Source organism: Coregonus lavaretus (assembly GCF_964263955.1).
Source record: "Coregonus lavaretus genome assembly, chromosome: 34".
Lineage (NCBI taxonomy): Eukaryota > Metazoa > Chordata > Actinopteri > Salmoniformes > Salmonidae > Coregonus > Coregonus lavaretus.
Window position 1 is genome coordinate 8,463,451 of NC_140021.1, and position 12,871 is coordinate 8,476,321.

The 12,871-nt window shown below is 40.6% G+C and overlaps 1 protein-coding gene across 1 annotated transcript in view; it reads left to right on the forward strand.

Moving 5' to 3' along the window:
* Window positions 1-1,866: 1,866 nt before the first annotated feature.
* LOC311109054 (polypeptide N-acetylgalactosaminyltransferase 11-like) overlaps window positions 1,867-12,871 on the forward strand; it is a 46,372-nt gene continuing 35,367 nt past the window's right edge. Inside the window, exons 1-2 of the mRNA XM_084151840.1 lie at window positions 1,867-2,146; window positions 12,546-12,839. Coding sequence (XP_084007966.1) covers window positions 12,584-12,839 — 256 coding nt within the window. The 5' untranslated portion in view covers window positions 1,867-2,146; window positions 12,546-12,583. The remainder of the gene's footprint in view (window positions 2,147-12,545; window positions 12,840-12,871) is intronic.

Below are 12,871 nucleotides of genomic sequence, written 5' to 3' on the forward strand. Positions count from 1 at the left end.
CGGTTCTTCAAAGAACTTTGAGGATCTTAGAAGAACCCTTGTTGAACCCCTAATTTTTAGAGTGTAGTTCGCCTAATTTCAGTTTATGTGACAAAGTAAGATAGTATAGTGTATAGAATCATTGTACCTTCTAAACCGCTGTGAAATATATTTTCCATAACCAAAATATTGTTGTTTCTGCTGTTTGAAGCTGGTGTACAAAACCGAAAGTAAAAGATGCAAAAACAAAACTTAAGAACGGGAAGCATAGAAATAGCGCACAAAGAACAGATCTACCGCTTCTTAGACTTGCTTTCAAGTAGAATGATTTATAACTCATATTTCTATGTGATTTTGGTCGGGTCGCCCAAAAAGTTCCATATTTCCACTTTAAGTCAGGGATTTGAATGGGGTGTATGGGGGTGGGGGCCACATAAAATCAGAACTCATCATGATGGGGCCACAGTGGCTCGTGGGTCTGTGTACCCACATCCATACCCACAATGCAGTCAGAGCCCCCTAAGTTAAATGTTGTTGGCCGCAGGCCGACAGTTGCATTACTAAATGCATTTATTAATGCTTCAAAAATATGTTGTCCAATAATAATATAATATGCCATTTAGCAGACGCTTTTATCCAAAGCGACTTACAGTCATGCGTGCATACATTTTTTTTGTGTATGGGTGGTCCCGGGGATCGAACCCACTACCTTGGCGTTACAAGCACCCTCTACTAGCTGAGCTACAGAGGACCACACCAATGGCGGGGGAGTGCCAAGATGGAGGCGCGGTGGCTTCAAAACCGCACCCCCTTTCAGTCATCTAGTGTATATGTACATTGTCTACAACCAGAGGTCAAATCAAATCAAATTTTATTGGTCACATACACATATTTAGCAGATGTTATTGCGGGTGTAGCGAAATGCTTGTGTTCCTAGCTCCAACAGTGCAGTAGTATCTAACAATTCACAATAGTACACACAAATCTCAAAGTAAAAGAATGGAATTAAGAAATATATAAATATTAGATTGAGCAATGTCGGAGTGGCATTGACTAAAATACAGTAGAATAGAATATATTTACATTTTACATTTTAGTCATTTAGCAGACGCTCTTATCCAGAGCGACTTACAGATGAGTAAAGCAGTATGTAAACATTATTAAAGTGACTAGTGTTCCATTATTAAAGTGTGTAATCATTAAGCCAATTCTTTTGCGAAACGTTTCGTCTGTTGACAAATTTAGGTAGGTCCCTACTCGTTTCACTTGCTTCCGTTTGGTTCTTAAACGGTAAACGGTTTCCGTAATGAATACACCCTAGGCCTGCTCTGAGAACAGTCTTGGTTTCCACTAATGCTATGCTGCGTCGACTGCAAATTTTCGAGTTTCGATTGGTCTGAACTGTGTGAATCAGTCATATCTGATTGGGTAAACCAGCGTTAGCAACCAAGCCAGAGATACTTATGAGGAGATGGGAAACTCAATTTAAATCGTATTAACGCCCATTGTGTACGTTGCCCATGCGTCGTCAATGTGCCGCGCGGTGCATTCTGTGCGATTCTGGGACAAGGCGGTCCTTCCTTCAAGGAGTGAATGGGAGTCAATTTGGCGCTAACAAAAAAAAAACATTAGCGTGAATTACGTAAACAAGAAGTACAACATTACACAACTTCTTTGTAATATCATATAGCTTTGAAATCGTGATATTACGTACTTTCTCGACTCAAACCCTCACTTTTAGAAAGCATTGCTTGACGATTAGCTTAGTAACCTCGCTACGCACCATGACAACGTGAACGCGATTGGTCGACAGTCTGCTGGGCGGAGCGTATGCGTTCTCAAGTCATTTCCCCGGGGTTTGTTATCTCCTCCTTTTCTAATATCTCTGCCCAAACTCAGGGAAGAGTAGCTAGGTAGCTAGCTTGCTAACGTTAGCTATATATATTTACTTGGTGCATTGGGTTATTTTAAACCAAAGAGAATCGCCAAGCAGCTAGAAACGGATTTGGATGGGATGTAGTTTTTTGTGTCACGAGGGTGCTTGTTGTGTGGTGTACTGACCGCGGCTGGGAAGTATCACTTGACGCAGTCTGTTTAACAGTACCTAGCCAACGGAATTTGCAATACCAGCATAGACAAATTGGGATGTCAATGAAGCAAGTGCATTGTAAGTTTTTACATGACACTTTTTATTTTCAGAAATGTTGGCATCGAGTCTCATTGGCTATTTCAGTGCTCGCGCTAACTAGCGGACAGCAAAGCATGTTTTGATTAGCTACTGTTAGCTGCTTATTGTTTTATTATTTAGTGTGATCACTGACTGAAATGAAGGAGCGACCAATACATTTCAACTCGTGTTAGTTAAAGCTAGTTAGTTTCTGTAACTAGCTAGCGTGTCTTTTATTTTGCATTGCGCGCTAAAAACTAACAGTTAGAAGTTTGAAAGTAGAAGTTTGCCAATCATTTTAGGTAGATAGCTAACGTTATAGCTAAAGATGGATATAGCTAGCAGGTTGTCTATTCAGTTTGACCTTCACCTGCTCGAAATTTTAGTAAAATAATGTTATATTGGATATTCGGTTTTCTCACGTCAGTAACTATTGAATCAAGGATGCCATGAAAATTGGTCATGGCTAGAAAATGAAAATGTTATCAGGGGAGGATGGAGAACAATTGACACCTTTTTTATGTGTGAATTGCAAAAAAGTAAAATAACAAAAATAAACAAGTCATTAAACAAATTCACACACAAAAAAGGTCTCGATTGTTTTCCATCCTCCCCTGATTCACAGAATATGCTATTTAAATTGCTTGGTTAAATAGCTATTGACGAGAGAGAACGGAATATACAATATAAAACTTTCTCTCGTCTAGCTATTGAACCAAGCATGCAATGACAATGAAAATGTTATATTCTGAATCAGGGGAAAATGGAAAACAATCAACACCTTTTTGTGTGTGTGAATATTTGTTTTATTGAACCAAACCATGTACCTTCCAGCAGCTGAATGACAAACTGCACAGTCAACTGGTAGAGTAAGTTTAAATGTAATTTTATTCAACATTCTGGCATGTAAGGAACATGTACACAATTTTGCAGCCATTAGTTTCAGTAATTGTGTATTACAGCATGATTAATCAGACTAGCTCTGGCTATACTGCATCACTGTGATTACTGGTGGATTGAACCTGCCTGTGAGAAAACAAAGAAGATGACTGACACAGAAGCCAGATCTTCATGACCAAAACACTCAAAATGTAGAGCTCAAACTAAGGATTTAAAGCTGAGTAAAAGCAACCATGCATCATAATTAGGGCTGTCAGAGTTAACTCGAGTTAACATTTTTAAATTTTACTGCACTCATTTTTTAACTCACGATTAATTGCGTTGTCTGAAAGCATTCAAAAAAGGCTACACTGAAAACATCCAAAATACATAGGCTAGTCTATACAGCTAAAATCAACAATGCGATGCCAAAACAAATTTACATTGAGGTTAAAGAAAGTGTGCGTTATCAATTTACCTGATTTTGCTTACTGTTACTTTGGACAAAATCAAGACGTCAATATCCTTCTAAAAATCTTAAATTACAGCTCAATTTGAGGAAATTCCAAATTTGTGGTTAATCATAATGAATCACAACAAATCCTGCGATTAACTTGATTAAAATTTTTTAATTGTTGACAGCCCTAATCATAATACAAAATACAATGCAGAAAAATAAACTAGATGGCATGGGCACTGTTGAGCTTTCACTGGTTGGGTGTGATCCTGGCCTAGATCTTTTGATTTGGTTGGAATGGTGTGGATGCCCCTGAAGAAACTTCCATCAATACTAGCTTCAGTTTTAAATTAAGCGTTGTTCACATTGGCAATTTGAAGTGACTAAAATCCTCTTTTTTTTTTTGGGCATATACGATTAGAATCTGTTCTTTTTCAACAGCCAAAAAGCACATGGAATCTGATATTTCAAGTAACATTTCAAACCACCTTTGTAGGTGGTTTGAAGTCAGATACAAATCTGATTCCTGGCCATATGACTTGTCTGAACAGTAAAATCTGATTTCTTTACCCTCAAGTGATTTTTAGACTTATTTGACATATGTTGTTGCTTGCTAGCTACTCTGTTGACAGTTTGACAAGAACATGTGGTAGCTAACTATCTTGTTAATTGTTTACATACAAATTAGTGAATGTGCTAGAAAGCTAAACAGCTAGCTAGTTGACTGCTGTGGCTAGCCAAAAAGGACTTGTTTTGTTCTAACACTGATTTTGAACATTCAAAGCAACTGGGAAACGTCCATGGCAGGCTTTGTCCTTGGTAAAGATTGCCACTCCACCACCTTTGGAAGATCCGTCTTGCCGGAAAAGGTTATAACCAGAAAGGTTAACATCAGTGTTCAAAACACTCTTTCTTAACCACGTCTCAGTAATGACCAACACATCTAGATTAGAGCTGTGAACCCACACTTTCAATTGATCCATTTTAGGTAATAAGCTTCTAGTGTTAACGTGCAGAAAACCCAGGCTTTTACGTGATCAGAAATCAGTGAAGCAGATATCAGAGCAGAATTGGGGCTAGCGACAGTAGATGGGCCAGGGTGTACATGCACATTTCCAGATACCATCAGCAGTAATACAATCAAGGCACGGCAGAGGACAGGGAGAGCTCTGCAGTGTTGGCAACAAGATCATATTATACAGCAATTTCATCACGTAACATGAATACAAAGCCGGCGAGAGGTGGTTAGAATAGGATGGGTGGCCAAGAGTCTGTGTAACTAATAGAGTCAGAGTCCCGAGTGTGGGAACAAAGTCTGTCCCACGGTCGGGTAAACAAACAAGTTCATAGTCAACAAACCACGCAGGAGTCATGAGGCAAATAGCATAAAGCGCAATAAAAAAATATAACGACTTGGATCTAGCCATTGTAAGTTCAGAGTCACTCGCCCCAACAGTGCGTGTGTGCTGGAGGCGAGCGAAAGCTCGGGAGAGAGGGGGGAGTGTGGCGGGGGTACCTGTACCAGACAGGGGGAGACAGGCCAGGGCAGACGGTGTCACACCCACTTGTGAGAAGCTTTTTTCGGGAGGCAGATTCCTTGTAGAACATCCCAGCTAGCTAGCAAGTCTCTGTCCACCGTTTTTTCCACGTGGAAAAGGAGGTCGTTAGCTAGCTATAACTCTTCAGTTCCGGCTAATGGTCCTTTACGACGTCCAAACAAAGTTGTCCTGTGGCTGTTGCATTTTGGAGAATGCGAGGATACCCTCTGCCTATTGGCTACTTAGCTTATTCAAGCCTTTCTCAAAATACAACACTGCCCCTTTAAGAAAAAAGAAAAAAAACTCTTTACCTGACATCGGCTCCGAATTAAGGTTCAACGATGTCTGCAGAAAGATTGGGGTGTCAGCTATGACAATACACACTGACTTTGAAAAAATATATTTTGGTTATTGAACTACAGTAAGTGAAGTGAATTTAAACCCGGTAACGGAATTGCGATTTCAAAATGGGTCCCTGGTCTGTACTACACAGAAATACATAATTATGTTTATGAATGGCATTCTCTTCATGGTGATGTATCCTAAATAGGTACACAAAGGTATAAATATGCAATATCTTCCTTTGCATATTTGGATATTATTCTACACACTGGCTATTATTTTAATGAGCTCTGCCCCCAAACAAGACCAAATTTGGTTGGTCCATACTGGACCAAATCTGAACCAATCGTAGACGTCTGTTTCACAAGTTTGGACATCAAAGTACAGTAGAGTAGAGTTTAATACAGTACATTATAGTGTACTGAACTCTCGTGAACTCTACTGTACTGAACTTTACTCTGTTCTATTCTACTGTGCTGTACTGTTACCCCTCTGTGGGTCCATGGTGGTGACAGGCAGCTCCAGTCCAGTCCAAATGCCTGCTGCAATATGGCAGCTTTGGATTAGCCTAACGGCACAAGCCCCTTCTTTACTGTTTCAGCTGGAAAAAGGCTCCAGGTGGCTAATTATAGACCACATAGACTACACTGGCATTTCTGTTTTTCTACCCTTTTCATATTTTTTACTGGGGCCAGTTCAGCATATTTGTACCATTTCTTTCGTGTGAAAGTGTGGTGTGTGACAGGACTATGCCAGAGAGAGAGAGAGAGAGACTAAAAATTATATTTGCACTTGTGCTGCTTGTCCCATTTTCTAAATTGGAACCAGAAAGGAACTAAATTAGCCAGGCTCTGTTCTCTTTTCTGTGGTACAATTTAAAACGCCATTGTCCCTCAGGACCATGGTGGCTACATCTGATGAATCCCATTAGCTCAGTGCCAACTTTAATTTACGGTCTAATTCTTCTTCTCGCAAAACTCTGGCCTCACAGCACTCAACTCCTCCGTGTGAAACCCGTGCTCCTCTGAAATGGATATCGATTTTGGTAATAAATTCAGCAGAGTCATTTTGAAAGTTAGTGTTCTTGAGAAGCAGTGCTTTGACACACAATATCTAAGCCGTTTCCATTTAAACAGTGTCGAGATCAACTCGCCTCATTTTTCCTCAATTTGCATTCACGACCTACTAGCTATGCGACAAGCATTGAGCAGTTAGGCCTCACTGTCCTGATGTAGCATTAGGCTATGTGTGCTCATTGGCATTTACAGTTAGCAGCTTTTTGGCACTGGTCCCTTCTTCATTCATGGATCAATGGGACAGTATGGACCCCTAAACCACAGACATACTGTAGTCAGCCTAATGTCACAACAGTAGCCATCGCTGATAGTCCTGTTATTTGACCTGTTGTCAGAGCTCAAGGGCAGGACCTTAGTTTCCAATGTCTGTAACCACAGCAACCGACTTGGAGGTACAGTGCCTTCAGAAGGTATTCACACCCCTTGCCTTTTCCCACATTTTGTTGTGTTAGACTGAATTTAAAATTGATTAAATGTGGATTTATTTTTATCACTGGCTTACACACAACAACAAAAAAGCAGACATTGAATATCCCTTTGAGCATGGTGAAGTTATTAATTACACTTTGTCTGGTGTACTAATACACCCAGTCACTACAAAGATACAGGCATCCTTCCTAACTCAGTTGCCTGAGAGGAAGGAAACCGCTCAGGGATTTCACCTTGAGGCTAATAGTGACTTTGAAACAGTTATAGAGTTTAATGGCTGTTATAGAACACTGAGGATGGATCAACACCATTGTATACTGAACTAAAATATAAACGCAACATGTAAAGTGTTGGTCCCATGTTTCATGAGCTGAAATAAAATATCCCAGAAATGTTCCATACACACAAAAAGCGTATTTATCTCAAATTTGTTTACATCCCTATTATTGAGCATTTCTCCTTTACCAAGATAATCCACCTAATGTGTTGCATATCAATCTGCTGATTAAACAGCATGATCATTACACAGGTGCACCTTGTGTTGGGGATAATAAAAAGCCACTCTTAAATGCAGTTTTGTCACACAACACAATGCCACAGATGTCTCAAGTTGAGGGAGCGTGTAATTGGCATGCTGGCATGCTGACTGCAGGAATTTCCACCAGAGCTGTTGCCAGAGAATGTCATTCTCTACCATAAGCCGTCTCCAATGTTCTTTTAGAGAATTTGGCAGTACGTCCAACTGGCCTCATAACCGCAGACCACGTGTAACCACGCGTGACCAGGACCTCCACATTCGGCTTCTTCACCTGCGGGATCATCTGAGACGAGCAACCCGGACAGCTGATGAAACTGAGGAGTATTTCTGTATGTAATAAAACTCTTTCTGATTGGCTGGGCCTGGCTCCCCAGTGGGTGGGCCTGGCTTCCAAGTGGGTAGGCCTATGCCCTTCCAGGCCCAGCCAGGGCCTGATGATTTTATATCAATTGACTGATTTCCTTATATGAACTGTAACTCGGTAAAATCATTGAAATTGTTGCATGTTGCGTTTATATTTTTGTTCAGTATAGGTACTCCACAATACTAACCTAATTGACAGAGTGAAAAGAACGAAGCCTGTACAGAATAAAGATATTCCAAAACATGCATCCTGTTTGCAACAAGGCACTAAAGTAATACTGAAAAAAAAAATGGCTAAGCAATTCACTTTTCGTTCTGAATACCAAGTCTTATGTTTGGGGAAAGTCCAACACATATTTTCAAGCATAGTGGTGGCTGCATCAGGTTATGGGTATGCTTGTAATTGTTAAGGACTGGGGAGTTTTTCAGGATAAAAAAGAAACGGAATGGAGCTAAGCACAGACAAAATCCTAGAGGAAAACCTGGTTCAGTCTGCTTTCCACCAGACACTGGGAGATTAATTCACCTTTCAGCAGGACAATAACCTAAAACAAAAGGCCAAATCTACACTGGAGATGCTTACCAAGAAGACGGTGAATGTTCCTGAGTGGCCGAGTTACAGTTTTGACTTAAATGTGCTTGAAAATCTATGGCAAGACTTGAAAATGGTTGTCTAGCAATGATCAACAACCAATTTTACAGAGCTTGAAGTATTTTGAAAATAATAATGGGCAAATGTTGCACAATCCAGTTGTGGAAAGCTCTTATAGACTTATCCAGAAAGACTCACAGCTATAATCGCTGCCAAAGGTGCTTCTACAAAGTATTGACTCAGGGGTGTGAATACTTATGTCAATTAGATATTTCTGTATTTCATTTTCAATACATTTGATAAAATTTCTAAAAACATGTTTTCACTTTGTCTTTATGGGGTATTGCGTGTAGATATTAATTAATATATTAGATGGGTGAGAAGAAAAATCATTTTAATCAATTTTGAATTCAGGCTGTATCACAACAAAATGTGGAATAAGTCAAGGGGTACGAATACTTTCTGAAGGCACTGTATGTCTGTCCTTTGCCTTGGTTATAAAAGCATGGGGTGGTTTGACATGGAATAAAAAACAAACATATGAGAGATGCTACCCTATGCATGTTACAGTACGAAGACAAATGCCTGCAGTGCACGCTGCCAGACAATGTCAGAGAAGGACGTTATAATAATGGCAATGAACAGTCAATGTATTGTGTTGACACAGAATCTGTTATTCCATATAGGATTATAGGATGACTGTATTTAGACATTAAATGTTATCACGCACATAGCCTAGATGTCACTGCAAGAATCATTATTAGATAATGAGGCGGGTTGGCAGCCTTATCTGGGTAAAACCTTCCCCTGCTGGCGTTTAATTGTTGATGAAATATCAAATGGCTCATTGGCTCTCGTGTTGCTGGGCTCATTGGCTTTTATGGCATCCCTAGGCAGGGCAGGGGGGTAGGACCCGGAGCATGGCTGCTTCTCCTCTAACCATGTCTCAGAGAGCTCAATTTCTCTAAAGCCTTGTTCACACTGCAGGCGTTAATGCTAAAATCAGTTTTTTGTTTTTGAAATCAGTTTTTGAATACTGACTGGCCCAACTGTACCAGGCAGATGGCGTTGTGTGGGCGAGCTGTTTGCTGATGTCAACGTTGTGAACCGAGTGCCCCATGGTGGCAGTGGGGTTATGGTATGGGCAGGCATAAGCTACGGACAACGAACATAATTGCATTTTATCGATGGCAATTTGAATGCACAGAGATACCATGACGAGATCCTGAGGCCCATTGTCGTGCCATTAATCTGCCACCATCACCTCATGTTTCAGCATGATAATGCATGGCCCCTTATCGCAAGGATCTGTACACAATTCCTGGAAGCTAAAAATGTCCCAGTTCTTCCATGGCCTGCATACTCACCAGACATGTCACCCATTGAGCATGTTTGGGATGCTTTGGATCGACGTGTACGACAGCGTGTTCCAGTTTCCACCAATATCCAACAAATTTGCACAGCCATTGTGGAGTGGGACAACATTCCACAGTCCACGATCAACAGCCTGATCAACTCTTGTGAAGGAGATGTGCTGCGCTGCATGAGGCAAATGGTGGTCACACCAGATACTGACTGTTTTTCTGATCCACGGCCCTAACTTTTTTTTAAAGGTATCTGTGACCAAGATGCATATCTGTATTCCCAGTCATGTGAAATCCATATATTAGGACCTAATGAATTTATTTCAATTTCCTTATGAACTGTAACTCAGTAAAATCTTTGAAATTGTTGCATGTTGCGTTTATTTTTGTTTAGTGTAGGTCAGTAGTAGGGAAGCCATCCAGGATCTGGCGTCAGATGGCAGCTTATCTCCATAGCGGGTAGTGCCCTTCCTCATTGGTGTCATGGTGTACTGTAGCAGGACGACTGGTCTCCAATTACTGATATTTTAGTTGTATGTATTTTTGCAATGTCATAAGATCCAGGCTAAAATGAAATAACGTGGGGTTTCAGTGACTTGTACAGTATGTCTGTATTTTGACAATTGTCATCTAGCCTAAATCATAGACTGCCTTACTGGCTGGTTTATTTTGAAGCATGTTCATTGTATTTATACTTAAAAAATACAACTGCTTTCGCATTAGGAGAAGAAAATGTTGTTTAGTTTAGCCCTTCTTCCCTCTGACAAGAACGTTCTATTGTTTCCCTGAATCATCTCTGGTTTGTTATATCAGTAGCAGGTCACCTCAGCCTCAGGTCAGCTCACCTGAGACCAATACAGAAGTAGGCCTATTTTGTTTTACATTTAGGCTAATCATTGATGTGTTTAATTATTTTTCTGAGTACCATAGTTTTTGTGTTAGTTAGCCTAGTATGTAAATCTATAGGCCTAATTATTCATGTGAACTATTTTTGTTTGTGTGGTTAATGGTTCACTTGTTGGTGAAATTCAAAAGACCTTTGTCCTTATAAAATTATGTGTTTCTAGGAAACAAACAGCTATCAACATTTCGACATTAGCTAGCCTATAGCCTTTTTGTTAGCAGAAATAGGCTCTAGTCTAGCAGGTCATACTAGCGCATTGGTGCACTTCAACTAACCAAATTTACTTCATTTATTTATTAAAGTAGAAAGTATTGAGATTCTTTCTCATACTTTGGAACCACCTTCATAGAATTTGGATTTCGCACATATAACTTCTTTAAAGCAATGTCTTTGCTTTGGTCAAAAGGAAGTGGGGCTACATGCAGGCTGTGAGTGGCGGCACTAACCACTAGACCACCCAAGTCATATTGCTCACCTCTTGAGGTCTAGATAAAGATAAGAGTGAAGATAAGAGTGCCATAATGCAGTGGTATTACAAAAATGTCAGCGGGGAACCCATTCTTCTTGGCAGAATTTATTTTCCGCAATAATTTCTTGTGACCCCACCTCAAATCTAATGACACAACCTTAAAATCTGTACATTTTTATTTTTATTTTTACATCAACAAATAACCTTAAATTAATTCATTACATTTTCTAAATGAAAATAAACAAATAAATTAGGCCTACTCAATAAAATATAATTTTTCTAATTATCTTTCTCAAAAACGTTAGTATATTGTCCCATATAATAATCTGTACTCTTACATTTTGGCGACCCCACTGCAGTTCAGGGTCACGACCCCGACTTTGAATACCGCTGCCATATAGAATGTTGCGCTTGGTTTCTTTCCTGTATCATTTGGCACACTGTGTGAGCTTCGTACCATAGCTCAGTCTGTCCACTTCAACTAGGCCTAGCCTGATTCTTTCATGACATGCACTACTGCGTCTGCGTTTATCTATTAATGGCTTTGCACTTCTTCTTTCTGTCTATCCCAAATGTTCTTCTCTAATGACTCATCGCCTCTCTCTCTCTCTCTCTCTCTCTCTCTGTCTCTCTCTCTGTCTCTCTCTCTCTCTCTCTGTTTAAATCACTGGACAGCTCAGTAACAAAAGAAAACTGGCTTCCCTCATCACTCTTTTCTTGTGAAATAGTCATCCTTCATTGTCACATCTGTTTTCAGTCAATATTGTACATATTACTGTTTTTAGTGCCCCGATGACGCATAAGTGACACATTCGCTGTAAAATAATGCTAATGTTAAACATCCTGGGTTCCTGGAATGGTACTTACCCTTACATGTTGAGCTAGATGTTGATCATTCCTTTTCACTGGTCTGACTAACGAGCCACTAAGTGCCACAGCAAAGCAACACTCTGTGACGTCCATGTGCATCTGGTCACCAGTGAATCATGCTTAAGTGTTTATCAGAGAGGACTAGCCTTGTTTTCACCCTGCTGTCCTCATCTGACAGAAACTGTGATGGCTTCCCCAGGCTTGGTTATTTTGTTGTATTAAGATTTGTATATCTGTTTGAATGCAGTGCCAAAAAGCGCGTAATTATAATCAAACTCACATATCTGACATTCCTTGTTTTTCTGCCAGTGATGGGCAGCAAAAATAAGGCGTATATTATTTTGGATGTTTTGTGGGTTATAAGTTCTCTTTTCAAAAAGCAGGATAACTTGTGCATGTTTTCTTCCCTGAGAGAAGACAAGTTATATTTATTTCCTGATGATAACAAGTTCTTTCAGGCTATTCATAGAAACTCAGTCATTTCTGAGAACTCACTCAATGCACCACAGAACTGCTTGAATGCAGAACTGTAAGCTTCTATCTAGACCCTTTCTCTATTGTCTTGGTTTCCTCGACAGGGGCCTGAGCACGGAGCGCCGACGATGCTAGGGCTACCATGGGCAGCGTCACACTGCGCTATTTCTGCTATGGCTGCCTCTTCACCTCCGTGACCTGGTCCGTCCTGCTCTTCCTCTACTTCAGCCTGGGCCAAGACGGCGGCCGGCCCACCTTCAGGTATGTGCCCATCCAGGGGCCCCAGGCCCACCGCTTCCAGCCCCGTTTCACCAGGAGCCCTGGAGGAGGGCCAGAACAAGGCATCACGGCAGTCCCTGCAGGAGGCAACAAACAGGCCAATCTCTCTCCGGAGATGGGTAAGTGAGCCCTACTTCAGAGCACAAAACTT